The following is a 27,292-nucleotide window of genomic DNA, read 5'->3' as shown; positions in this document are numbered from 1 at the left end:
GAATTATTTTATGCAGTCTAATTTCTTTTAGGGCTTCAACAAAAAAAACAAGGTAATAGTCACAATACACATTTCATCTTAGACCCAGCATGCAAGAGGTGAAACAAAGAGCCTTACCTGCCTGCGCAGCTGTAATTAGAGCCGTGTTCCCTTCGTTGTCCTGCCAGTTTACATCAAGATGAGGGCATTGTGCTAAGGCTATTACAATATCCACATAACCTTGGTAACAGGCAACGATAAGACCATTCTGTAAGTAAAATATAAAAAGAGAGTTAGGGTTACCAGACTCAGAACAGTTCACTGCAGAAAACTTTTTACTTTTTAATTTTTTTTTTTAGACCTAAGAACTGAGATTGTATCAGCATCTTAACTAGCAATTAGCTCCAGACATTATTTTCAGATCCAAAACATTATTTTTTATCTCTGCCCTTTGCCTGAGTAACACTTGTCATTCTTACCTAAGAAGGGAGGTGTTACATTATGCTACTTGGAAAGTAACTGCTTATAAATGGCTTATGCTTATATGGCTACATACTCTGTAACCAAACCAAAATAAATCCAATTTTTTAATATAATAAAACAAATCTGGCAGGTAAGATGAATTGGGCCTGATCTGAATATGAATCTCTAAAGAACAAATATTTGTTCTCTGGAAGAGAAAGTGACAGGGAAGAGTCATGTGTTCAGCATGCCTGTTGCCCCTTTTAGATACTTGAGGTTTCCAATTAAATCACATTTTTGGATATTCATACATAAAATAATATTTTGTTTTCTGTTCCTGCTTAATGTACTTCATGACAGCTGGAAGCTGTAAAACTTCCAGAAGGAGCACAGGTCAGGAAGTATACCTTACAACCCAGCTTGGTATCCAGCTAGCGTTTCACTCCAAAGCCAGGAACTGACAGCTTCCCCAAAATATATCAAAATACATTTGCCATTAATTAAATGGAACTACAGTACTTAACCCTGATAGCTCACTTGACCACTAGGATTAAAACCATTATCTCCTGTTTTCAGGATTACTTTTGTAGCCCAGTGTTCATCTGCACCAGACTGATGAGTGTAGAGTAGGACAGATACAAATAAATCAGTGCTTCCTGCAATTCCTCTTCACTGCCAGCACATGACTCCTAGCTTTCTCGAGATCAGCATCAGCATCTAACTATTCAAAAGACAAGGCCAAAGACACAAATCTCAAGCTCTCTGGAAACCCTACCTGCCTAAAATGCACTCACACAGACATGCTGCAAGTTCACAATCACAAACGTACAGCAAGAAATAGGTATCAGTCATGAAGATGAATAAAAGAAACCCCACTGAAACCTTGTTAAGTGTGAAAGACTGAGTGGCCCACCCTGACCCTCCCTGGCCCCTGCAAAATCTGCAAGGACCAAGTATGGCTTTGAGTAGCAGCCAGCTTTCCATATACTCCACCTAATACTAGAACAAAGAAATATTAAAAAAATCCTCTTTTAAACACCACCCTCGCTTATGTTGGAAGCAGAGCAACAGGGTGCATCCAAACTTGGCCCTTGCTATGTATTATTTTTCCTTTGGAGAAAGTTACAGCAGCACTGGGGGCACTGCAGACTTGAAGATGCTTCTCATGTGCAAGTCAACATGAAACACACACATTTACCGCGGTCACATGTCCAACAGATGTGTAGTGAAAAGCTTTCTGAAGAAACCATCTCCTCTTGATTTTAATTGTTACTAAAGACAGTGGTCTAGACCTGCCACGTGGATAAGCTGGCACAGCACCTGTTGAAGCTAGCGGTATTACTCCAGTCACCCCATTGAAGATTTCACTCACCGCACCTGCAGAGGAGGGTAATGGTCAACAGCTGTCCCCAGACAGTCAGCTGAGCAAAAGACCAAGGTTATGCTCAGGTCCAGCTTTTCTGATCATCCGGGTGTTTATCCACAAGCATGCAGTATACGCCTGGCAGCCTATGCACCCAGGAAAGCTTGGATGTGGGCAGGGTTGAGTGTGTTACAAGTGATCATCAGTAGATCCCCCAAGCCCAGGTCTTCTTATACCTAAAATGAATGCTCCAGGCCCAAGCCATGCCCAGACTGTTAGCAACATGGAGGAAAAGCAAGCTTGAGGTATCTACTGATGCACCACTTCTCCTAAGCAGATCCAAGATTGTCTGAGTCCCACACAAAGATGATGTATCAAGTGCCATCTTAGCAGGGGCTTCAGTAAGCTGGATCTACCTCACCTACTACTACAGCTATAGTAAACCCCCCAAATCATCATTTTTCTAAGCTGTTCTTGCCTAAACATTCTTTTAATTTCTTTTCCCCATGGACACTACGGAGACAGAGCTGTTCACCAAATGGCCACAGCTGCAACTTCTGATTTATTGTCATTACAACCCAGTCGCTAGTATTTCAACATCCTGTTTCACAGTTATTATAGATAGTCCTGTTGATTTAGCTGGCAAACAGCTTCATGTGGAGGCAACATGAATCCCAAACCTTTGGGATGCTTGCAGGCCATAGCATTTCTCAATTACCTCTTTGATTATTACTCTTATTTCTTTTATTTTCAGTTCACCCTTGCCCTTGATATTAAACAAAGCCCACCACTGCTTTATAAAGAGCATCTCAAGTTCCTTGTGAAGAACCTGTAATACTTCAAACCATTCTTTTGAGATTGCATAGAGAATTCTGCATAGAGGAGCACACTCTCTCTCTCTCCTCTCTCTCTCTTTTTCTTTTTCCTTAGTTGCACATGACCTGAAATACTACTTATTAGAAAGTACCTACTCACCTGGTGGGATTGTTCAGATTAACCCAAGTTTTATTAAAATACAACCATGCTTACTTAAAAAAAAAATTGTAAGTAAGTGGTTAATAACAACATACAATAACCTTAGTAAAGAACTAAAATAAAGTTCTTAATAGTTTCATTTTTCACTTAATGTTCAGGATAGAGGTCACTACAACTCCAAAAAGCTGCGGATTAAAAATGCTACCTAATCATGCAGAAAAATGTCAATTACTAATGATATCAGGAAACTAAGTATACGAATATTTGGGGACCTAAAGTTCTTGAGAATAAGAAGAGGGATTCTATTTTTTAGTGAAAAAAAGAGCAAGTTTTAAAAGAGACTGGTATTTTCAACAAGGCGTGAAAATAACTGAGAGTAGTTATCCTCTCTAGTGGACAAACTTTCACTCAGTATCTGAAGCTTATTTTCAGATACCGTGCTCTAAAATTATTTACTGAATTTTAAAAAGCATAGCTGCTCTTTTTTTCTCTCTTTCAAGCAGTAGGACAAACAACAAAAACAGTAACAAACTACAAGCATTAGGGCTTTTTTTGCAAGAAAGCTGTTGCATTACAGGACTTAGGGACGCTTGCCCTACTTTTAGCTGGCATCCCTATGAGACAGAGTGCTGAGGACATCACCAAAGCACAGTGGAATCAGTGGCACCCTGATTCCAGCAGATGTGAGCTCAGACACAAATTATAATGCTGATGATTAAAACAAATACTGATTTCTCCCATCTCACAACAAATTGCTGATCAAGCTTTAAATGATCCAAGTTCAAACACACATAGGGAAAGCTAAAGCTTTAATGAGACCTTCGAACAAGAACAATAGCTGGATCATCTTAGTCAACACTGAGCTTACGAAGCAGAAAGATTAACCAGACATAAACTTTTTCTAAAGGTTATTTTCCAAAGATGCTAGCAAAGACTGCTTACTTAGGGATAAGGAAACACATTGGAGAGTAGGAGTTTTATGTGGGACTATGCGATGCAGCAACACTGTAAATCATTTTTTTAAGCACTTATGTATGAATTTTAAGTGGTTTAGACAAGACTCTGAAAACCTAATATTTGACTGAACATACTCGACATTTTCCGGTGGAGAAACAACATGAGTAATCTCAACAGGACATAAACACAAGCAATTTTCCCTGCCATATGCCACTTCCCACCACCGTGCAGGACTGCAAAAGCTGATGACAAGTGTGTTCTGGTTACATGTCTCATAGGTCAATGGTGGCACAGCCCAGTGCTGAGGGGCTCTCTGCCCTTGCACAATGCCTCTGAAGGCTTCACACACTGCAAGGAGGTGCAGGGGGACACAGCACTATCATGAAAATGATTGCTGTTGCCCCAAACCTGATTCAATGACAACAGGATAAACTGGGGTTGCAGGTTGGTTCTTCTTTTCTTTTTTAGTCTTCGCATCTGTTTCTGGCCCTGCCTGTATTCAGCTTGCTGGAAGTTACTACAAGCAGACTATTGCCCAAGGTACACAATCAATCAGTCGCTGATTTAATTTTGTATGAGGCAGCAGCATGACTTATTAGACTGGAATTTTTAACCTTACTTACTATTAACCATGGCCATAATCTGTTTTAAACTCTTTCAACAATCTCAATTAATAAATATAACTGATAAAAAACTGCTTCCAGCAAGCCACTTTCTGAAGCAACTGGTAGAGCAGCAGCCTGCACCACAGCAGTCTACAGTAACATACAGCTGTGTGCTTAATGCCTTTTTAAAATTAAAGAAGGACAGATTAGTTAGAAAATTCTGAACCTGCATAATCTGGTTATTCTCATAAAAGATATGACATTTTGCCTCATTAAAGTTTTACCAAGGCATCAGTTATTCTGCTACTAGTATGAAGGCCCTTAGCGCAATTTTGAAGTGGCCAGGCTATGTGGAAAATAAATGAATAAATAAATAAATAAAAGGACTGTTTTAACTACAACCTTACTATTGCTCTGTCAGGCAGATCATTTCTCAGGTGTGTTCACTATATGCAAAATTTTTAGAAGATGAAACATAGATCACTCTTCAATGTATGTCCTCTCTCTAGACACCCACCTTTCTCTATCTACAACATCCCTCTCCTCCCTCTTTTCCCTTTCATACGTCCCCAAACACCATTTATTTGAAATCATGGTAACAATCCAAACTGTTCATATTAATTAGAGGATTATTCATATAATAATTATTAATTATTAGAAGGCATAGCCATACATCACACCATACTAGCACAGTAATCCCTCCTTTTCAAGGACCATTTTGTTAGCTAAGACCTATTCTTTCCTTCCATGGTTGCTGCCAGTCATTCACTCAAACCAGTGAAACAAAACAGATGAAAAACCTGCTTTGATCCTCAATACAGAAGAAGAGACGATAAACATGAAAGGGCACTGATGCATTTGGAATATAAGGAAAGTGATTTCTTTATCGTAGGAGACTGGGGCTGCTGGTGTCTCTGAGTTTTGCAACAGATCCTATTTCATTTTTCAGATATCATAGTGAGACACTGTGACAAACAAGAAGTCATGACTCATCCGTCACATCAACTACATTAAAATTTACTGTAGATGGTTCCACATAAGGCCATTTTGAAATTGAGCTCAAAAACAGGTTTTTCTAAGCAGAAGCCATAATGCTGCAAGGTATCGAGTGCTCTGTCTTTCTTCTGTGGAATATTTAGCATTTCACAGAGCCACCCCAGAGTTTTTCTCTAGTGCATGCCATACCTTTTCCTGACATAACTAGCACAGATTCAAAGCCTCCTCCTTTGTTTTGAAATGACAAAGCAAAATGAAAAAATATTTAGATTACAGGGCAAATCAGCCAGTCTGTGCTAAATGACTACTTTGTCATACATTCTAAATAAAATGTTACTCATTCTTCTAATTTCATCACAGGCTTCTTAAATAACCGCTTCAGGCATGGGCCCACCTGCAGTAACAGTACCTGGCAACATGCTCCTCCTCCTCAAGCAGGCTGAAGAACTCCAAGAGTCCCACTGTGCTTTGCTGTAATGCCGACAGAATTATATTATATTGAAATTTGCTATAAAAGTATAAATCTGAAATCTGCATGCTTACAATAGAATAAAATAGTCTTGGAAAACTTCTGATTCCCTTTAAACTGCTATTTCTTCATGCATCTTTGGTTTCATGTACGACTGAAATAATGCTGCCATTGTAAAACTAAAATCTGATTTGCTCAGCTGTGTTGGCTAAGGACATACCAATGTGTCTGATTAAGTGAGATCACAGACAGGAGCCAATTTAATATATCAGGATTTATGAAAAAAAATTACAGATGTAAGGTTATTTGTACTCTGGATCGTTATGGAAAATAGACATCACAAGAAATACCAGAGGATCAATAATGAACTCAAGTTGAACAGCGGAGCAAATCACATACAGCAGGCAATTATTTTAGCTTTAAATAAATTCTCTTCAGGCAACTTATTTTCCACCAAGAAGCTGAGAATGAAAAGAGCTTATTACAGCCTTTTGCCTGTTATCCCAGGCAAAAAATGGGTCTGACAAAAGCCTAAAATGACATTAACTATTGCTTTTTATAAGCATCTTGAAAAACAACTGTCCATTTGGCTTTGTGTAGAGTCTGTAAGCATTAATGACAATTCTGCAAGGTCAGTTTAATAGCAGTGATTAAAACAGCATGTAATTGAATTAAATAAAGTAATGATTCATTGTAATCCATAATCATGTGCAGGGGGAATTGCGTGAATTATGTCTAAGTTAAAAGCATATTACACAAACAATATGCTAAGTAATAGAAATGGATGAAAAATAAAACATAAAGAAATAAAAAGTATTTAATTTTTTTCTTGTTTACTTACAAAATAACAATAACTCATAAATTTAATATTTCATGTCACATAAATGTTAACATTTATCTCTTTTTAATTCACTGTCACACAAAGAGAAAAAAATCAGTTCAAGTATTAAAAAAAAAAAATCCTCCCAAACCTATGAGAACCTCTGTTCTCAGTTAAAACTGTGCAGCTCTGTGAAACTCAAGTTAACAAAGAAATTCCAAATTACATCACAGTAAAAAAGAGCAAAATTTAGTGCTAAGCATCACTATCTGCTACTTACTGATTTATCTAGATTGCATAAAACCTTCCATTCTGTATAAAGCAGTCTGAGAAACTTTTCCAAGTAGCTTCAGCTTATATTATAATTGGTTGAGCTGATTAGATCAGTGACAACCGAGATGGGGTAATTATTCAGGTCATCAGTCCCACGAGAAGTGGTGTGTATGTGCTACAGAAATCCATCAGGAACACAAGCTTTAGTATTATCTGTACAAAATGATTTAGGCTGACCTTTTAGAGCAAGAATGGTAACAACCTATTCACCTACAAATTTATATCAGGAACCTGACAAAGCGGAATCAGGAATTTAAAAGCATAGGCACCTGGGAGGGAAGCATCACAAAAGCATCACCTCCACAGCACTATGATCACCACAAAATTCATTTCACCGTGTGAATGTCATTCTGCTATATAAAAACATGTGCCGGTCTCCAGATACGCAGATGATAACCCACAGCTTTTCCCCTCCATTTGGTGAGAGATGTTCTACTCCACTTATTTCATAAACACGTCTTGTATCTGTGGGGCTACATGTCTTTAAGTAAAGGTATAGCTTAGTATATGTATCATCTCTGCAAAAATCCTTACTTAAGCTTCTCTAATCTGAATCTACTGTAATCACCTCTAAAAATAGTTTCAGGAAAGTTCATTTTACTCTGCTTGCAAAACCTTGCGTTACACAACAAATAAAACCAGTGCCACTGGTACAGAAAATCAGATAACAAGAGAAGCTTTTGCCTGGTAATAAAATTAACGTGACTCTCCTGATGTGAGGAAAACTGGAGCATTATACAAAGAGTAACAATCCTTCTTTCTTCTCACACTCCGCATCCTCCTTATCTTCTTGTGAGGAAAACTCTCTTATTTGTGTGCGAGAAAAAACTGGTTGTTCAGCCACCAGTCACCACACCATCGGTCTCAAGTTTCAGCTGGTAGGAGAACTGCTATTGCTAGATACTACTGCGCAATAAAAGCAATAAGCAGAATAAAGAAGTTTATATGGAAAGAGAGGATGATGAGACTGGGAGCGAACTACAGCTGACAAGAGAAGTGACATTCAATTTATTCAAATCAGTACAAAATTAAGCTTTGCAATGTATGTGAGAACTCTAGTCACAGCAGAGCTAAAGGAGGTGTAATTCTGGAGAGGGACTATGTAGGGAAACTTTAAGGAAGTACTGCTTAATAAAAATAACATCTATTTAAAATGATCTGACAGTTCACCTAGCAAAGCTGCCTTAGGCTGGTTTATTTCTACTAGCCATATACTAAAAGGGAGTTATCTCTGGTTTCAACAACATGGCAAATCAATCAAGAATTCCGTTTATGGGAAAAAGTTCTATATCCTGTTTATGGGTTGCCTGACTGTAAAGGACAAAAAATACCGTGGGAAGAGGGTAGGTGAAGTAATACAAATTTTATAAGGTTAAATTTCCTATTTTCAGCTTAGTTAGACCGTCATGTTGGGTACAACTACTAAATAATGACAACTTTTGACAAATAATGTAGCCTTACTAATCCTAGATTTACTGTTTGTATAGCACCTACTAATCAGTGTTAATACTGTCAAATGTTAGTGCTAAACTTTGCTAGTGTTGACAGTAATAATACATGATACATAGAGCCAAATTTATACATCCTCTTTGCTATGTTTATTTTTCAATATTTGTGCTAGACTCAGGTCATTCTCTTCTCTGACTTAGAAGTAAGGGAAGAGATATTCATAAGAAAGACGTGAGAAATCAGATTTTGGAAGACAATGTAAACCATGTACTTAACTTTAATGAGGGATTTCTGATGAAAAACTCAGAAAATATTTCCACCCCAAATCCTATGTCTGCAGATTGAGGTGCTCTAATCACTAGGAACCCACACCATAACTTCAGAATTCGATATCTAAAGTCATAATAATGATCTTCCTATCGATTGCATTATTGAAGTATGATTTTCTTTCCAGCAAGACCAAAGCCCTAAGAGCTAAACAAAACAATACTTAAAGGCAGATCAGCTAAGACAGGGCATACCCTGTACCTCATATATCAAGCAGCAAGGGTTTCAATACAACGCACTCTCTCAACACCTAAGACCTTTAGGAAAGTTCAGAGATCAATTTAGAGTTGAACTCCAAGTCTTTGGTCTTATGGACACGCTGTAATTTCTGCCCTCTAGACATATACATACATTCACCCATATTTAAGATAAACAGAAGAGTCTGCAGCATTCTGAGACATATTTTATAGCACATTCAGAGCAATGTGAAATACACTTTGTGTGCTGATATAAGACTACCAAAAAGTATTCCCTTTGACGTGGAGCATACTATTCAACTCTTCCACATGTTAACACATACATTTTCCTTTCTGTTATGCTCTTTCAGACATGGGCTTACTGCAGGTTATATCTGCTGCAAGAGGCTAACCACAGTGTTTGAATGCATAGTTTTTTCATGAAACCTCTCCAAAAAAAAGGTTCTACAAAAATTTTGTGAACAATAAGTTAAAATGTCACACTGGCTAAGAGATATATACACGACTTTCCACTTTCTCATAATCTCTCACTGTTTCTAATCTCTCTCTCTCTCTCTCTCTCTCTCCTATAAGCAACAATTTAAAGACCTCAGCGCATTTTCACTTGGGGATTTCTCTGCAGATGACACAGCCAGTGACGACTTTGCAAGCACCCTCTTGTGGCAACGAACTCCTCCAGCTATACAAAGAAAGCCCTCCCCAAGAAGTTTCAGTTCCTTTCCTCCAACTTCTGTAAAATGAGCAAAGAGCTCTTTGCTCTACCCTTTTGCTTAGGACAGAATTTCTGGTTTTGTGAAACAGCAATTTTTGTCAGGATAGGGGAGGCTTAGAGCTAAATGATATTTGTTTTGCTTGTGTTTCTTGAGGCTCCTGGCTGTGGAATCACACCAGACCCCAATCTTGTGAAGAGTCCAGGAGTCCATCGGTGGTTAATCTGCCACTGAAAACAAGGGTCTCACTAGTAAAAAAAGAATTGACTTGATGAAGGAAAATCCATCAGGGTGGAAGCTCTTCCTTGCAAAGGCCTTCACAAGGAAAAACAACTGCATACCCTTCTTGTGATATCAGAGAGGGAGGACTATTGCATCTCACACTTCCACACACACAAGCACTAATCTATTTCCTGACCCTTTGACCTAAAGAAGCTGCAAGAGCGATTAGCCCAATCTCTATCTTAGTCTGCCATTTGACAGTAAATTTTGTAATGACATGACAGGATAAACAACAGTCTCCGTTGTCTCTTCTTCCCAGCCTTCTCTCTTCTCTGTCTTCTGAGCATCATTGCCTCTTTTCCTATAATACTTCTAATAATAATCACTATTAATCTTCGAACGGACATGGATGGACCAGAAACTGTGGCAAACTTTCTTCCCAGTGGAAGCAAAGAGAAGAGAGAACATCAGCTGCCCATATGGTACAGGAGGGCAGCCAAGGGCTGCTCTCAGAAGTATTTCTACTGCAGTGGTCCCACTCCTTTGTACTCTCTGTTCCAGCGTCCTTCAGAGGAGAACTGAGATTGACCAAACGTGATTCTCAGACGACAGGGATGTTTTAACATGTAGCCTACAGAAGCTTATCTTTGGTTCCCCTTACATACTCATACTTCACTCTAGATGTGTTATCACATAGCAATAGACTGCGTCCCCTTTACAATCAAGCAAATCACATGGTAACAACAGGCAGTACGAGTTGTTCACAGAAATACAAGCTGAATAGTGATGTTGATGAAGAAATATATGTTGAAATATGATTGTAGAAATGAAAAAGATCCTCCAGCTGGATCAGGAGTTATTTTATTTCTATCAAGCAAAGGTCCACTGATATGAAAATAATTTTCAGCTCAAGGATTACTCTTTTCTTCAACAAAAAAAGTTACTTTTCCTCTTCAGCTTACCATCAACTAGCGCAAGGGACAATGTTTCTTCAGATGTCAAAGAGTCCAGGTTCTTGAAAGCCCTTACCATTAACTTTCAACAATGAAGAAATTCCTTTATCTAGGATATGCATCTGGTTTTGCCTAGACTAACTTTCATCTCAGTTGTAACCCCTCCTCTTTTCTCCCCAGCTCTACTAAGACAGAAGATTTCGTTGCATATAAATATGAAAATGGTCTCCTACTTTTCCTTGGAAAATAAATAAACTCGTTGTGCAGCAGACCATCTGTTGTGGATAGATGCAGATGTTTTTCACTCAGACACCTAATACGGCTTTTGGTATGTATAGATCAGCGTCACCTCTTGTGTTCCTAAAAGGTTGCAACCCTGTAATCATGTAGCTCCCTGCAATGCAGCTACTGTGGAATATTACACACCATGCTGGTAATTTGTAAACCAACACTTTGGATTTTTAGAAGTATCACTCCTTAGACTGGAGGAAAGTACCACAGTTCCTAACTTCCCACAAACTCTCTCACTGTTTCCCACCTATGCAGAGCTCGCTACTGATGCTCCACAAATTGTACTGACAAGTGGCTCTCAACAAAGAAACAGAGATGAGGTACTAATAACTGCAATTGTTTGACCATAGCCTCAGTATATTCACAGTTTTCTGAATATTGGAGATTTTCCGTTCTAAGTGAAAACTACCTTCAAACAGAATATGCTATCTTCAAGTAAAGCACAGAGAACTAGGATTGTTAATAACAAAGAGTATAAATTTTATGCACATACAGGGTAGCATGCACACATGCAGCTCAAAACCTCACCCAGAGGCAGAGACTGTCTCCCCAAGAAACACGCTTTGACCAAGGGATCAGGGTTGTGCTCTCACGACGTACGTTCACGACTTGTTAGAGAGCAAGTACTAACTTCCACAATAAAAACCATCAAACTACTGTTCGTTCTAGTTTATAAAGTAACTGGTGAACTGCACATGACCATTGGATTTGAAACTAAGCGTACATCAGACTTCCCACAAAGGAATAGCTACTTCCTGGTAGCTTTAGCATCATTCTATCAATCAAAAGTGCACCTTTTTTAACAAGAGAGAGAACTCTAACTTTGAAAGATATCGAATTAGCATAAGACTAAATCAGGTATGCTTTCGCTACTGGCTTTCAAGTCCTAGCTAGCAGCATTACATTAATTTAGCACTGTGTTTAGGGAAGAGGCTCATCCATAATGATTCTGCTTATCCGCAAAAGGCTCAGCCTGATTTTTTGTTTGAGCAAACACACACAATGAGAGTGGATTAATCTATTCAGACAGGACTTTTTTCCCCCTGGTAGCTCACTATTTTTGGTAGATTAAATTAAAAAAAAAAAAAAAGGATTATTCTAAGGCATTTTTTAAGCATTCAATCCCAGTTACAGCATCTCTCTTTTATTATCTCAGTTGTCTAAATAAGGATGCATCTCCTGCTGCAGTTGCAATAGGTATCAAAGTATGGACAGACAGCTCAGCTAAGGTACAAGTTGTATTTAGCATATCCAAGGGAGAGACAGCAGCACCACAGTCTTACCTGTCTCAAGTCAACTGAAGTACTGCAGCTGAAGCACACGGGGAAATGCAGCACACATTTGTACTATATGCCATTGCCCTCATGGCAAGAGCTACGTCTTTGCGCAGTCTGCAATCACCCTGTTTCACCTCAGCTGAATGGCCAGCTTCACACAACAAAAGCAATTTTTGCTTTTGTGTTTGGATCTAAGGTCTTCTACTGAAGACACCCCATTAATCTGGATCATACAGAAATGTACAGAGGGATGGAACATTAATAAATTATCAAATTTGAATTTAAAGAGAGAGAATTAAATATCTGATAAAAAAGAGGAAGGAATCATTTCAAATTTATATTCAAATTTCTAGAATGACTAAAGATGACCTGCCTGAATAAGAGAACACTAAGTCATTAATAAAATATATCCACTTTATAGAACACTGTTTCAGTTAAAAAAATCCAGCAACTGTTCTTCTAATCAGGAATTAGCAAATGGGCCTGCATATCCATCAGTCCTCTCTGTTGCTTTGCCACCAAAGGAGAAAATGACGGGACACCAGTCATTTATATCCTCATTTATTCCAATGAAACTGTGGCATGAACCATCATCAGCATGTGGCTTTTTGTTACATCAGATGTCTCTGGCCTAAACATTTACTCATGGACAAAAATTCCTGTGCACACACAGAGTTTTAAATTTTTTTCAGAGAAAATATAATCAAATTTCACTTCTGGTTCCCTTATCACTTCTACTAAAATGTTCTTCACTCTTTAGAAATGCCTTGACCTGGAGACAGACTGTGAAGCTGTCCCTTTCCCCTGACTTTTATTTTTAATTCAACAGGAATTAAGGTGACTTAAGTCTGTGTAGAAAAGTCACACTGAAGTAAGAAAGACAGGAAGTTTTGGAGTTGTTTTTCTATTTCTCTGACGTACACTGGGAGTATGCTATTGAGAGCTATTGCAATAGCTATTTAAGGGCAGAATGTCAGGTCTTTGTGTTTCTACCTCAAAATTATGGGCTGGATGTTTCCTGTTACATTCAGAGTCAGACTCCTTCAATCCACCTCTGGAAGGAGGTAACTAACATTAGTATCAAAATCCTGCAAGCAAAAAAACACCTTCATCTCCTTAATATTTGGAAATCTTATTTTGGATATTTTCACAACAGAACTGTAGTAAATAAAACAATTATACTAATTAACGTTGCTTCCAATAGTCCTAAAAATCTCGCTAGGACAAGTAGACTTCAAAATCATGTATTTAGTGATAATTCAGAAGAGATGCAATTACTGTATTAGAATTAGAAAATATATGAGGAAGTGGAATTTTTAGATAGGTATGCAAAGTCTGAACTGGGTACCCGATCCCTATTTGAAAAGCTTCTTCCCCCCTATTTCGGTGGAGAGCAGGAAATACCCTGAAAAGAAGAGTCAACATACACATTAAATGCACCAACTGCAATTACTATTTGGCATTACAGAAACACTAGCATGAGGTTTTTTTAATTCTAATGTTGCCACAGAGGTACTGTCTGTGCCACAGACCTGGCGCAGGGGTGCAGAACTCCCTATGCAATCAAAGGTCAGATTCTAAAACACCAGAGAAAACCCACAGCATTTCTTGGTGACACACGACAGCTAGGGGATTTAGGGGAGGGAGATCAGTTTATATCATGTAAGTGACGTGTGAAGCACAGAGTGACAATCACATTGCTGCATACTAAAAAACGCGCAACTCTGTCCGCATGCCCGCTGCACCGTGACTGTGTACAGCCCTCTTAGAAGGACTCCTGAAGTCAACTTGTAAGTCAACTGCACTTACTGTAATAAGCACAACCTAGGCTGATCTAAAAATGTTCAAAGACAAAATTATAACAGTAAGTGAAAGACATTTCACAATCTTGCATCTTAGAGTAAAATAATCTGGGCGACAAATTTTAGGAGAAAGGCAGACATTTATTTGCCATGTCTCTTTCTCTTTTTTTCTTTTTCCTCTGAATGCTTGATATTGCTTATTGCTTCTGAACTATCTTCTCAGTATTAAATAGGTCAATGTTTGATTCATGCCATATCACTGATGAGATGATTGGGAGGTAATGTATGGGGGGAAAGGACTGTGATACCTGCTTGTATTCTTAGAACTGAAAAGCAGCTTTTTCAAAGTCTTCAAGCAACTATATTTTTTGTAACAGATGTATCTCAGTGAGGCAGGTCCTCTGTGCCACACTGAATTATCTTACTTTTGGGGGCAGGTGTCCTCATATATGTAATGGATCCAATGCACTTAATTGGAAATTGTATGGAGATGACTGATGCTGTAAATATACCAAGACATCAAAATTCAGTAAACTGCATACATGTTATTTTAATTCAAGCAAGGTACTAACAAGATTATTATGTACCCAGGACTCTATTTTGTTTTAGAGCAATTAAGGTTCCTATTCTACAAGCAATTATGCTTGTGAATATCTTTACACATGGGTAGCCTTGTTGCTTTCTCATGAGCAGAATTAATTTCAGTGTTGGGGGATTAAGTCTGTAATCCATATAGAAGCAGGAGAAGACATTAGAAATTCCAAAACAGTAAAACAAAACAAAACTGAACTAGCAAACCCCTTCCCCCATCCCCATGTATGATAGATAGGTGGTAAGGAAGAGTCAGCCTACCTCATGTAGGTGGCCACAGGACTGCACCTGGAGGTGGACCTGTGTCCCACCAGTTGGTGCTGACAGAGAGGTTGATGGGGGAGCTGGTGTTTCAAAGCATGGCATGAAGGAGGTATTTTCACTCCATTCCCAGGAACCTTGAAACAGAGTGGTTTCTTTCTCTGTCACCCATGAAATGTCAGTTTTGCTCCCTCTGTCAAATCACAGAACGCACTTGCTGTTCAAGAATAAAGTATTTTTTATTCCAGACTGGTGTTTCCACATGGGGAGCTGCTCTGAAACAACAACAGCAGAACAGTGTCTTCTGATATAATTGTGCTGCTCAATTTCCCCTGTAGACAAGGTTCTAGTAACAGAATATTGAAGAATTGCCTGCAGCATGGCAAAAAAAAAAAAAAAAAAAAGCTGTTGCTTCCCAGCTCCCAGCTGAAGGCTTCTTCTGCCTGATTATATCCAGGCATTGACTATGCAGTCAAGGTTGTCTCATTGTAACCGGAAAATTCATCTATTGTGTTTGCAATTTTTACTAGCTTGGATAGGCTTTGTAAGTCTGAACACCGAGGCTCCATTAATACTGGTATCTCATTTTCCAAAACCAACCAATATACTCTATATTCTATACAGTTCATCTAAATGGTTATTCCTATTTAATGCTCTTTACAAAAAGTACAAAAATATTTTAAGTGAATTCATTTATGAACCTGACCTGTGACTACAACTCCTCTCTTCAAGCCTTTATCAAACCCATATGATACGTCCAAACACACAGAGCAACCGCAGCACCTTCCAAAGAAAGGTTTCTCTTTCCTTTCATTAACACCTACAGACACTGTCCTGATTACATTGCTAGTCTTCCTGTGTTTCTTAGACAGTAGATAAGTGTGCTTAGTCTTTTTTCATACTAGCTACAAACAACAAGGTAACTGGGCTTTCTAAACAATGCCAAATACCTCCTGAAAGGCTGTTCTTATCAACATACCGAATATATTCAGTTATCTGCTACTTTTCCACTTCAGAAAAGTAATAACACTGGCTTATATGTAAGCCTACCCCTCTAGGAGTAACACAGGTGAAACTTCCCTGGATGGCCTGGTTTGGAGCTGAGCTGGTTCTTCTCGGAGTCTCCCGACTGCACAAAGCCCTCAGGCACGGAGCCACAAAAGGCAAAACCCGCCACGTATGCGAGAGATTTCTAACATATTGCCCGATCAGCCTCATAACTATCCCAGGTTTGGGCTCAAAACATTATACATGCGAAATGTGTCAAGCAGCCAAAGCCTGAGCATGAGTCAATCACACTCTGAATCAGCCTGCTTTCAAATTACTCTCTGGGGAATTTAGCAGACATAATAGAAAATAATGGAATTGAGAAAGAGGAGCTATTTCCACATTGTGGGTTTTTCCCACAGTGGACACAATTTGAATTGCTAATTCTCTGCCAGCTGTGCCACTGCAGGCTCTGTGACAACAGTCCTCTTCATCTGCTACTTAATTATTTCTTATTGTGACACACTGGGTATGCTGCAAAATTGTATTTTGCCCAGGTTAGAGGGTTTTCATTTTTGTTTCTTTAGAGGGACTCTTAGAAACAGGTAAATTCAAAGCTATATGGCAAACCATTTAAAAAAGAATTAAAAGGATAACCTCTGAGCATAACTCCACTTATGTAAGCACTAAAATTGAACTCCTGTCCCCAGTAAAGTCAGTGAGAGTCCTTCATTGCTTTCTCATACTCTAGAAATTTTATTTTCTATGTCAAAAGCTACCATCAGTTTTCAGCAGGTGTCCTTCATGCAACTATATTGCAATCACAAAAGTTTAACCTAATGCTACAAGGCAAGAATGGCCATAATACAGGAAGAATGCTCAGAGAAATTGTTAGCAGCCGACATACTGCATATGTCATTTGTTAAAAATACTATCCAGAACAGAGAGATTTGTATTAAGTATGAGAATTGAAGAAGGTACTGAAATTAATCACAGAAACATCAATTTGGGAAAAACTGGAGCACCATATTATCTACATCATCCTATCTGAAAGCTATCTCATCATATCTGAAATAAGTACATAGAATTTAGAAATAGCTGTTAAACCAGTTTCAGTATCAGTGTAGTTCTTATTTCCAAAGCTATAACAAAACTGGAAATATCACCGCCCCTTTCAAACTATGCTACTTCATGCACTCTGAATTGAAAAGCCTCCAAACAATGACTAATTAGGGGGACCATGCGGGACTCAGAGAAAGCATGTGTGGCCAAGTGTGGACACTGTTGGTGCTCCCTGGAGGAGGCTGCCTCTGAGCAGGAGGGATGTGAGCTGAGCTGCACACTTGCTCGAGTGCCAGAGACCGTCTCCTTCTGCCACACACAGACAGGCTGCGCTTATCTACTGCCACCTCTTACATTAAAAGATGTCTGATGTTTCCCAAATCTTTATTACCAAATTAACAGTGAATTTTAGTTGCCGATCATATATCATTTTTCTTTAGAGGAAGGAAAATGTGTTTTAATGGAATGTAATTTAAAACAAACCTGATGCGCACTAGGCTTATCTAACACTAGCAACCAACACCTGCAAAGTCATACAAGAGCTGCTACTCAGTCTCACTATCACTCTGTTTTATGAAAATGAAATACTACTAACACACAGCAGTATTACTATAAATCACCTGTCTTTTGTTCACCTCTGTTAACAAAGTAATCATTACCAAAATCTGTAACAGGGCTTTCCTTTTTTTATCTTTTAGTCTCTCTCTTCTTGAGTAGTAGGACAGGTTTTAAACATAACAGTGCCTGCTGAAATGTCTAGAGAGATGTAAATACATATTTCAATTCCTTCTATTCCTCGTACATTATTTATTAGTATTTATTCCCATAGTTTATATTATTCCCAAGCACACACACAACACCATGTGGCTAAAATTAATATGACAGTGAGTGGTTCCTGTGCCACATATGCAAAAGTCAACCTTAATATATATTTTGAAGGCCTTTTGACACGTCCCCTGAAACCCAGAGAAAGCCAGACTGAGTGAAAGCCAAACAAATCTCAGATCTCCAAAGAGTATACTACCAGAAGCAAAAGAAACAAAAGCCTCCAGCAGGAAGGTGCTGGGGATACCTAGTCCTTCCTTTCAGCCACACCGTGATGACACTGGTCCTCCAGAAACCAAAACTGGAATCAGAACATCCAGTACTACCAGAATCAGAGGATGTGAAGGAAGCTCGAAGCTGAGCTCTTGTTGACTGTGAAAGGTGTGGAACCGAGAACAGGCCATCACTCGCAGCCTCATCCTAAATCCATCGCTCCTATGGTGCTTTTCAGAAGAAAGTTCTGAATCCAAAGCCTAAGATGGGCATGTTTACTCCTTCTTCCTTAGAGAGCCAGCCTGGAGAGTACAGCCTGTATACGTGGGGAGGCAGAAAATGACCCTTACTGGTACTTAGCCCAGAGCTGAAGAATTTTGGATTTTTTTTGACTTTTGGACCCACTTCCTTTCCTAAGATACTTGGAGCCTAGTAGCTCCTACAGATGACTGCAACTGAACAGGACCCAGTTTTTTCAGAGCAAACAGATGCTTCTCAGCAGTGCCATCTGTTTCAACTTTCATTTTCTTCCAGAAAAACAATATTGGCATGCATTTGGCTTCAGGTCAGGCATGAGGCCTGAACAACAAATGCTACACAGAGTAGTATCCTAATCCAAGGAGAAGTCATACCGGAAACGAATTTTTTTTTCCTGTAGATTAGACATCTTTGTCCTTGAGGAGGGGAAGGTGGAAGAACAAGAGTGCAGAGATCAGTCACTCCCATTACTAGGCATCAGTAGAGTAGCTGGGATCAAAGGAACACAGGGATTCTTTATATGGTCACAGGCTATGTCAACGCAGACTGAAGCTGGCTGAACGACTCAAAACTGAATGCTGAAATATCACCACAAAACAGTGCAGAACTACAGCTTGTTTTATATTGGTCCTGTCATCAGAAGGAGCTTTTCTGTCAGAAGTTGGCTAGATATCTACCATGCCTATGCAGTAATTTCAAGTAACCTTTTTAAAATGCCAAATTAAAAGAACCCCAGATTTGCCTAAAACTTGGTTTTGGACAGCATTTCATGCCTCAGTAAAATTTCAAGGAAAGGAATTTAGTAACCTTTAAGTGAGGAAAATTAGTACTAATATTCCTTCTTGAATAATTCCTCCACAGTCCTGTGCCAAGAATATAAACTTGCATTTCCTAATGGAATGAAGGAGTTAGCAGTCTCATTGTGCACTGCAAAACAAGCCTCAAAGATTCTCCTGGAAAAATGCAGTAAGGCATACTGAGGTTATATTTCATAGCGTTGTTACAGATATGTTCTATTAAAGACACCACTATAGACCTCTCCTAATTATTGATGACAAATGTCCCAGACAACCAGTCTTGTTAGAATATCATTAGATTTTAAATGTAACTGTATTTTATTACACCTGCAGTCAACCTGTGCTCAGCTGGGTAACCAGGATCATCCCTGCCTTGCTGAAGAGCTCTGTAAGTCCAAACGTTCAACATACTAACATGAAACACTGTCTAAACTAGAACATAAAAAAAGTTGCTATGATCTTTGCATCGAGGCTACACTTGGGCTAAAAAAAATCTCTCTCTTTCCATGCGTTTTGCAAGAAGCAATTTGTCAAAATTTTACAAGGAAACTGCTCTTCATTTACTTTATCTAAAAGCCACATTGCTGGAAACTCAATCAGACTTGTGCAACTTCCTCATGTTGATGAGGTCTTCAAATCCATATCTATTGATTTCAACAAGAGTTACAGCTGTTAGCTAATGTCGCTTGTGACACTAAGCACAAATTTTGTCTTACTACCTGTCTATTGCATGGAGGATGCAGCAGGTCTGCCTGTGCCTTTCCAGCCCTGCATTTGCATTCATTACTTCTAAGCACCTTTAGGACCCTTATTAATTGTTTTCTTTACTCTTTAGAAATCACAGTCCATGCATTTATTTCTTCTTCAGGTAAGAAGTTACTCTAAAGGATATATTTCTGTGCCAGACTTACAAAGGCATTAATCACCTAACTGTTCAGATGAGTGCTCACTGGGACACGCAGATGTCTAACCTGCCTACACCCTTCTGAAAATGCCTCCAAGCACCTACTTGTGTAAATCTGGCCAACTCTCTCGTTAGCTCACCAAATTCCTCCTGAGCCGACTGACTTCCTATTTTACATGTTTTACATACTCCTTTCTGATGGCTCTCCTTGAATTGTAACTACAGTATTTGAAGGGTTTCCAATTTGGTTTCAGCAGCTTCTGCATTTTGCCATCTAACGCTTTTTGCTTTGTCTTGCTTGCTTACTTCCTTTCTGAAATTGCATATATGAATATATATATATGCATACACATATATTTCCAGGGACTCTTTTGGTGTATTTGGGTGCTTCTGTACTATTTTGAAGGATTTAAAATAGATTACTTTTGTCTTTAGGGTCTTTTTAAAACTATTTTCTACCCTAAAAAAAAAGTCCCTTTTATGGTTTAGCATCATGATGTTAACTTTTGTTTCAACACCTTCTGTGACAACACCCTGCGTAAGAGAATATGAGAGAACTGAATCTGCCTATGCCCACTATGAAAAGAGTTCCCACCAAATCATAGCAGATTACATTCACAGAACCCTTTTTCTAACGTGGGATCACTTACGCTATGTGAAAGGCAGTATGCGACAAGCCTTTCCTTTCCAGGAGAGCTTTATGTCTCACCAGAAAATGCTGCAGTCCTAAGTTTTTTCCTCTTAGAAGGCAACATCTTGAAGATAACAAAAACAACAAACATAGGTTAACAGAGTGTTACACAACCTACGTCTTTTTTTGTGATTCTTGACTAAACATAAAAAAATCACATTATTTTTATTCCAATTTCAAGAAATGGGTGGTGGCTAACAAAGATCCAGACTTCCTAAATTCCTCCTAAATTATGATTTATAGAAATTTCAGGCTTAGGGTTTGACACCCAAGAAAGCCACCCTTACGGCCTGCCTACAACTCATGTCATGCCTCCCTGAAGGTCTGAACATCCTCCTACACTTAGACGTCCACCCATACTCCAAAGTGAAAATGCCACGGTGGGGGCATTTCGAACGAAATAAGCATGCCTAAAAACTGTGGTCAGTAGCAAGTTCAGTGCTAAGCTTGGCAGCTAGAGCAACTCAAGTTCAAAGTAACACCTGTGATTTAGGTAGTTGGGACATCCCTGTTGTTACATGCTCTGGCTTTAAAAGCACCACGGGTAAAGGAAGAGGGAACCACTGGTTCTGTGCCCTTCCCCGCCAAGCACCATTTTAGGAGCATAGCCCTTTGGCAACGACAAATCCTGACGTCCACACCTCTGGATGAGCAGAACTTAAGATCACAAACACACAATCCGCACTATATAACGCTACACCTAAACAACAAACTATTTAATTGCACATACTTCCCTAGCATTGGTTTCTAGTATGGAACTGGACGACAGAGGCGTAGATTAATGACATAAAAAATGAAATGCTGAAAAAGATGACGGAATATTTCGCACATGTATCAACCCTAAAATACAGAGTTACAGAATACATATTAATACGGACTATACCACACAGACAGTTAACACAAAACCTTTTGAAGGCTGAGCCACAGCAATTACTTTAAATCTGTTACAGGAACATTTTTTGCCTTCTTCTCTTTCTCTCCTTCCCATCCCTTATTACCTTCTCTATTGTCACGACAAATTTCTACAGTCTTGGCTTTCATTCTGTAGGTAGATAACACCAGAGTTTGAAACTCAGTCTTTCTGAATATACATAAACCTTGGTGCCAGACAAGTTATTATATTAAGTTATTTTGAAGCTTTTGAAATGCGAGTATCTGAAATTCTGGCAATGGGGCTTTATGGAGGCAAAACCAGTGGCCAGACCACAGGGTGAAAACCAGCATCACTACCCAGGTGACATTCTGGTCTCAGCCGCGTCAGGAGATTTCACTGGAGCCATTATTTTACTTTCTTGTACATATTTGCAGATCCCTCTTCACTGTCAGGGTGAGACAGGTGAATATTTGCAAATTGAGGGGCAGTCCTCCATGAACCGCAATTAGTATTCATATATTATATGTCATCATAGTCATTTTTTAAATATTTTCATTCTAGATTTCAACAAGGAGAGGAAATAACCAATATGAGGTAAGTCTTTCAGGACTCTCCATATAGACAGCATTGCAAAAGGAGATGGGAAGATTAATTCGTTTGGGGAATTTATACAGGTTTTATATATACAAACTGTTGTTGCCTTCGCAGTAATGAAAATGAGACAGGGAAAGAATGGGTCTTCAGGCTACGTATGATGACTACTAATAAATCAGAAGTTTGGTTTATTGCAGGAGGTTGAACTTGCTGAAAGCCTCACAGGTGGCTCCTAAGCAGGGATGCTGCAGTCCATGAATGAGCATGGGAAAATGAAGTCTCTGCAGAAATCGTATCAAAAGTCACTATTTAGGACTGGGAAATTGTCTCAAAAGGGAGAGTTGATGGATTTCAATGAAAGAGAATGGAGAAAAATAAATAAGGTTACCTGTAGATAATAGCTCAGCACTTTCAGAAATAGTTTTTTCATAATCTTAAATTTACACGTAGAACTGCTTTAGGGTTGAGGACAAAATTTAAAAGCAAGAGAATGATAAAACTCTAGCTTTTTTCTCCCTAATTAATTTAAGAATTTAACAATTAGGAGTTTTCTTCTTAATTTTTATATTTTTTTTAGATTTGAGTTTAATTACTTTTGGAATCAAAATATGGTATTTCTTATTATCGCAACCTACTACATGTTTTGTTTATTTAAAAGAAAGTAATTTTTACATTGTCAAAATGAAACTGTACTGTAGGTTTATGTTCTGGCATGGGCCATTTCCTTCTGTAAATGAACTGTAAGAAAAAAAAAATGCTTTCCAATGAATACATGCAACATAGTGCTGTAAACAAACATTATCCTGGCAAAAGACGACACTGAAAGCAATGGTACAAATATGAGCAATTAAAAAATGTTATTAGCACAAGAAGAATATGTAACTCCTTAAGTCATTTTTTCGCCAGAAAAATAAGTTTTGTCTATGCATAATGTGTGATGATTTTATATGAGACAGGAATTTAGGAACTGCATAAATTCCATAGAAAAGGCATTAAAAGGGCTGAGCGAAACTTTTCTTTTGTCAGATGAAGTTCTCTGAAAGATGCAGCTTAATTATTGCACAATAATATTAATTTGATGTGATTTTCTGCTGTGAGGATTTCCGAACTGCAGCTAAACCTGAAGCTCAAGCTTCCCTGCAGCAAGGTTTCTTCCATCCTATTCACATCTGCCTGAAAATGTTAGACTGTCCTGCACCACTACACTGGGATTAGGCTGTCTCCGTGAGGGTTCATATCCCCTGCAACAGCAAGAGACATTGAATTCATCTCACACATCACAAATGAGGCTTCCAGCAGCCACTGAATCCAGACTTTCTTTTCCTTCCTTTTCATCAAAAATGCATAAAACAGAATTTGATGTCAAAGTTTAACTTCAGGTCAAATGGAGTATTGCTTAAGTAGAGCAAAATTTATATAGTGAACATATTTTTAGTAGTGTGAACAAATACTGTGAGCTTTCAGTTTGGATTCAAGCAAAAAAATTTGTTTCTCTTTTGGGAGGTGGGTGAGATGAGGGAGAATTATTTGCTTTTGGGGAAGAGGGAAGGGGCAGGGAGGGTTGTCCAACCAAGTAAACTATTTTCACAACCGTGATCTGCTAAGCTCTGCAGAAGGAGTGGCTGTGGGCCTGTAGCTGATGCCTATACCAAACTTTTTCCACACTTGCTGACACAGCTTACACCTGGGGTGTAAGCTGCCTGCAGCTCGATAGCCTCTTGGGGCTTGCAGCATGATAGGAAGACCCCACTTTCAGATGGGATGTCTGTGAGGCACTTGGTCTGTTTATGCCACACATACGGTGGGCCCAAACCACCTCCACTGTGGTACACTTTAGGCACATCCAACGAACGTGCCTGAAAGGAGGCTAATGTCCATACAGTGCGGCCATCGAGCTTTGGCTCACGTTCAGACTTGGCCTTCACACGCAGTACAGAGGTATCCACAGAATCCTCAAAATCCGTAATGCATGTTTTGAGGCTCATGCATTAGCTACTAAGAGTTTAAACTGCAAAACATGTTGGCTTTGCCAGAAAAGTCAATTTGAGACATTGCTACCCTCAGCTGCTCATTCCCACCTCCATGCCATAGTTCACTGCCCTCCCCCAGATGTGTTAATACAATTTTTTATATTTGTGTCTTCTCTGCAGCTTTACTGCAAATCAGATCATTGAAATAATCTTCATTAAAAATAATCCTTTTTAGGGAGAAGGTTGCTATAGCATCAGTCTAGAGCATTCTGAGTTTACAAAGAGCTGCCACACAGATTTGTACTGGCACAACTGCTACAAACTGGAGCATGAGGATGGAAATGAGCAGCCTGGGCTGGAGATGGGCAGGAATTTCTTAAGCCAGTTTCTCCCACTCCAGCATACCATTAACTACATATGAAATTAGAGTCCTTTTTTTCCTCCTGAGGCTTTTGAAGGGTTATTTCTTCCCTCTTACCTCAGAGTCCTGTGAATCGTGAAGAAAGCTCAAGAGATTCTTGGAGAGTTTATAATAAGATATAATCCTATGTGCATACGTGCATCAAAGACTAAAAAAAAGACCTCCCCAAAGAGCCTTAAAACCAAATATTTGCATTATTTTCCAAGCAAAGACCAGTGATTTTGCCAGAATTTTCAAGTCACTTGCCCGCTTAAAGTCGCTCAGGCTTCCTTTCAAAGTGTTCCCATCGCAGACTAGTCATAGGAAATTTCAGCTGGAGCAGTTTTTTCGAGATTGATTGTTTATACAAACCACAAATAAAAGCATCTTAGTTTTGACATAAGCAATAATAACACTAGTGAATGGAGTGATGGTTGCTAATCTCTTAATATCATCACTCAAATATGCCAGTTACTTATTACCTGGGAAGCCGCCCGCAGGCTTTTGCCTTCCGACTCGGCGAGATGCACCCCGGCACCCGCAACTGCGTGAGTCGCAGTCAAGGGCTCAACCACGAACAGCAACTGAGAGAAAATCCCCCAAATAGCTCATCACCCACTAAGTATGATAAGAACCGCAAAAAGTGATTTTTAGCAAGGAACTCCGCGAGCCCTCCTGGGTGTTGCGGAAACGGGGAGAGAGCTTAGGAGCCTTTAGCGAGGGGGAAAAAAAAAAGAAAGGCAAAAAAAAGGTGGGAAAAGGGAAACCGGCGGGGGGGGCGTGGCGCCGGGTGCTCACCCGCCTGTTGCGGTCGGTCTCCCGCACCTCGTCCTCCTCGGGGCCCTGGCGCAGCAGCGCCCGCAGCACCACCGCGTTGTTGGTGCAGCAGGCGCGGAAGAGGCTGAGCGCCTCGGGGCTGTCGCGCTCCGCGGGGCCCAGCGACCAGCCGTCCTCCTCCTCGTCCTCCGGCCCGCCCGGCGGGTAGAAGGAGTCGTCCGAGGCGATGCTGCAGCTGTCGGGCAGCTCGGAGAAATCCTCGTACTCCTCGCAGTCTTCCTCCTCCTCCTCCCGCTCGTCCTGCCCCTCGGCGGCGGCCCCGGGGTCGGGGCGGGCCGGCTGCTCCCGCTGCCCCGCCAGCTTCGCCGCCGCCCCCGACAGCAGCACCATGCGCGGCGCCCGGCCGCGGGCGCGGGCGCTCCGCGGGGCCGCCGCGCAGCTCCGCCGCCCTAGGGGCGCCGCCGCCCCATGCGCGCTCCCCTTGCCCCGGCGGCGGCGGGGGGGGGTTGGGGTTTGGGGGCCGTCCCCGCTGCCGCAAGGGGGGCTTCCCCGTTGCGCGCTGCCCCCGCACGCACTTGGGAGCCGCCGCCGCTGGTTGCGCCCCGGCGCCGGGCCGCGGAAAGGCTGCGCGCCGGCGCCCGCGACCAGCAGGCGAGAGAGTTACAGAGCTGCCGGTCCGTAATCGGCTCAGCAGCCCTCTGAGCAGATTTGGGGCTCGGGGCTTAGCGCGCTGACATCAGGGACGCGTTTGGAGAGCGATTTGCTGCGGGAGCCTGCGGCTGCCCGCGCCGCTTCTTACGCCCTGCACGGCGAAACAGCAGCGGGCAGGTGAGGGACATGGATCTCAGGAGCACCTCCAAATTCCTCCCCTCGCTGCGTTTGCTCGTCGCAGTTGAACAGTGTGTTTGCATCTCTGAGTTTGATTGCTCTTCTGCGAAAAGAGGTCACCGCCAGACCACTCGTCGCGGAAAAGGCAGGGAGTTTAGGGCTGGGCGAGCAGGGGGCTGCAGCGAGATGTGCAGTGCGGGTTCTGGCTTCCCCGCGGCTGCAGTCGCACTGATGTGTGTGAAAGTTTCCAGGAATACAACTACAGTTTGTGGGATTCATCTTTTAAAATGGATAGTCACCATTCAAAATAAGGAAAATAGCTATACAGAGTTGGAACGCGTAGAAGAACTTCCTTTCCAGACAAGAATTCGTTAAATCATCTAACGCAGCACCCAAATGCAGAGATGTTAGGCACGTATTTTTTAGGTAATGCATTTAAAGATTAGACTGAGAGGAATAATGCAGGCATAAACCGAGTTCCTGCTTTGTCACAGTTCTTGCATAACATTTTTTCCCTTTCAAATACTGTGGATTAGCACAATTCTCTGGCAGGGAAATGGCGGGGAATGCCCTTCAGCTGACTAAACAGGATATTTGGTTTCCTCAACAACACTTTGAAGTGAACCTCATATATATATGCTTCAAAAGGTGAATGTCCAGGGTCCAAGTCCTTATCTGTTTGAAGGGAGACAAACAGGCTTGCGTTTCTGCATGAGGTGAGGTACAGTGTGATGCACATTTTTTTTAAGTTCAAGTAAGGTATGAATTGGAAGTCAAACATAAATATGAGTAAAGGGGCCTGGTAGAAGGTGTTTACAGTCTTTCAAGAAAACAGCATGTGAAGCAGATATCACAGGTGATCAAAAGCCCAGTGGCTTCCTGATGCTCTGTACAGCATCGGTCGGTAGGGTTAGTGGAGAGTCTAGCAGAAGGATATCTGTAATCAGAATTAGTAATAAATAGCTCCCTGATTGGCTGCTTCTGCAAAGAGGCTAATCGGTGAAGAAATGAGATTAAACTCTGCTCTCACCTCCAGACACCTCTGAGATCGTAGCTGACAGGCACTGTTTGTG

General features: G+C 40.4%; 1 protein-coding gene across 1 annotated transcript in view; it reads right to left on the bottom strand.

The window, feature by feature from the left end:
- ANKRD33B (ankyrin repeat domain 33B) overlaps positions 1-25,781 on the bottom strand; it is a 47,615-nt gene extending 21,834 nt beyond the window's left edge. The window contains exons 1-2 of the mRNA XM_026099281.2: positions 25,413-25,781; positions 118-247 (exon numbers count right to left, since the gene is read on the bottom strand). Coding sequence (XP_025955066.1) covers positions 118-247; positions 25,413-25,781 — 499 coding nt within the window. The remainder of the gene's footprint in view (positions 1-117; positions 248-25,412) is intronic.
- Between the last annotated feature and the right edge of the window lie 1,511 nt (positions 25,782-27,292).

Source organism: Dromaius novaehollandiae, chromosome 2 (assembly GCF_036370855.1).
Source record: "Dromaius novaehollandiae isolate bDroNov1 chromosome 2, bDroNov1.hap1, whole genome shotgun sequence".
Classification (NCBI taxonomy): Eukaryota; Metazoa; Chordata; class Aves; order Casuariiformes; family Dromaiidae; genus Dromaius; species Dromaius novaehollandiae.
The sequence above is the reverse complement of the archived record's forward strand: the minus strand, read 5'-3'. Positions and strand labels throughout refer to the sequence as shown.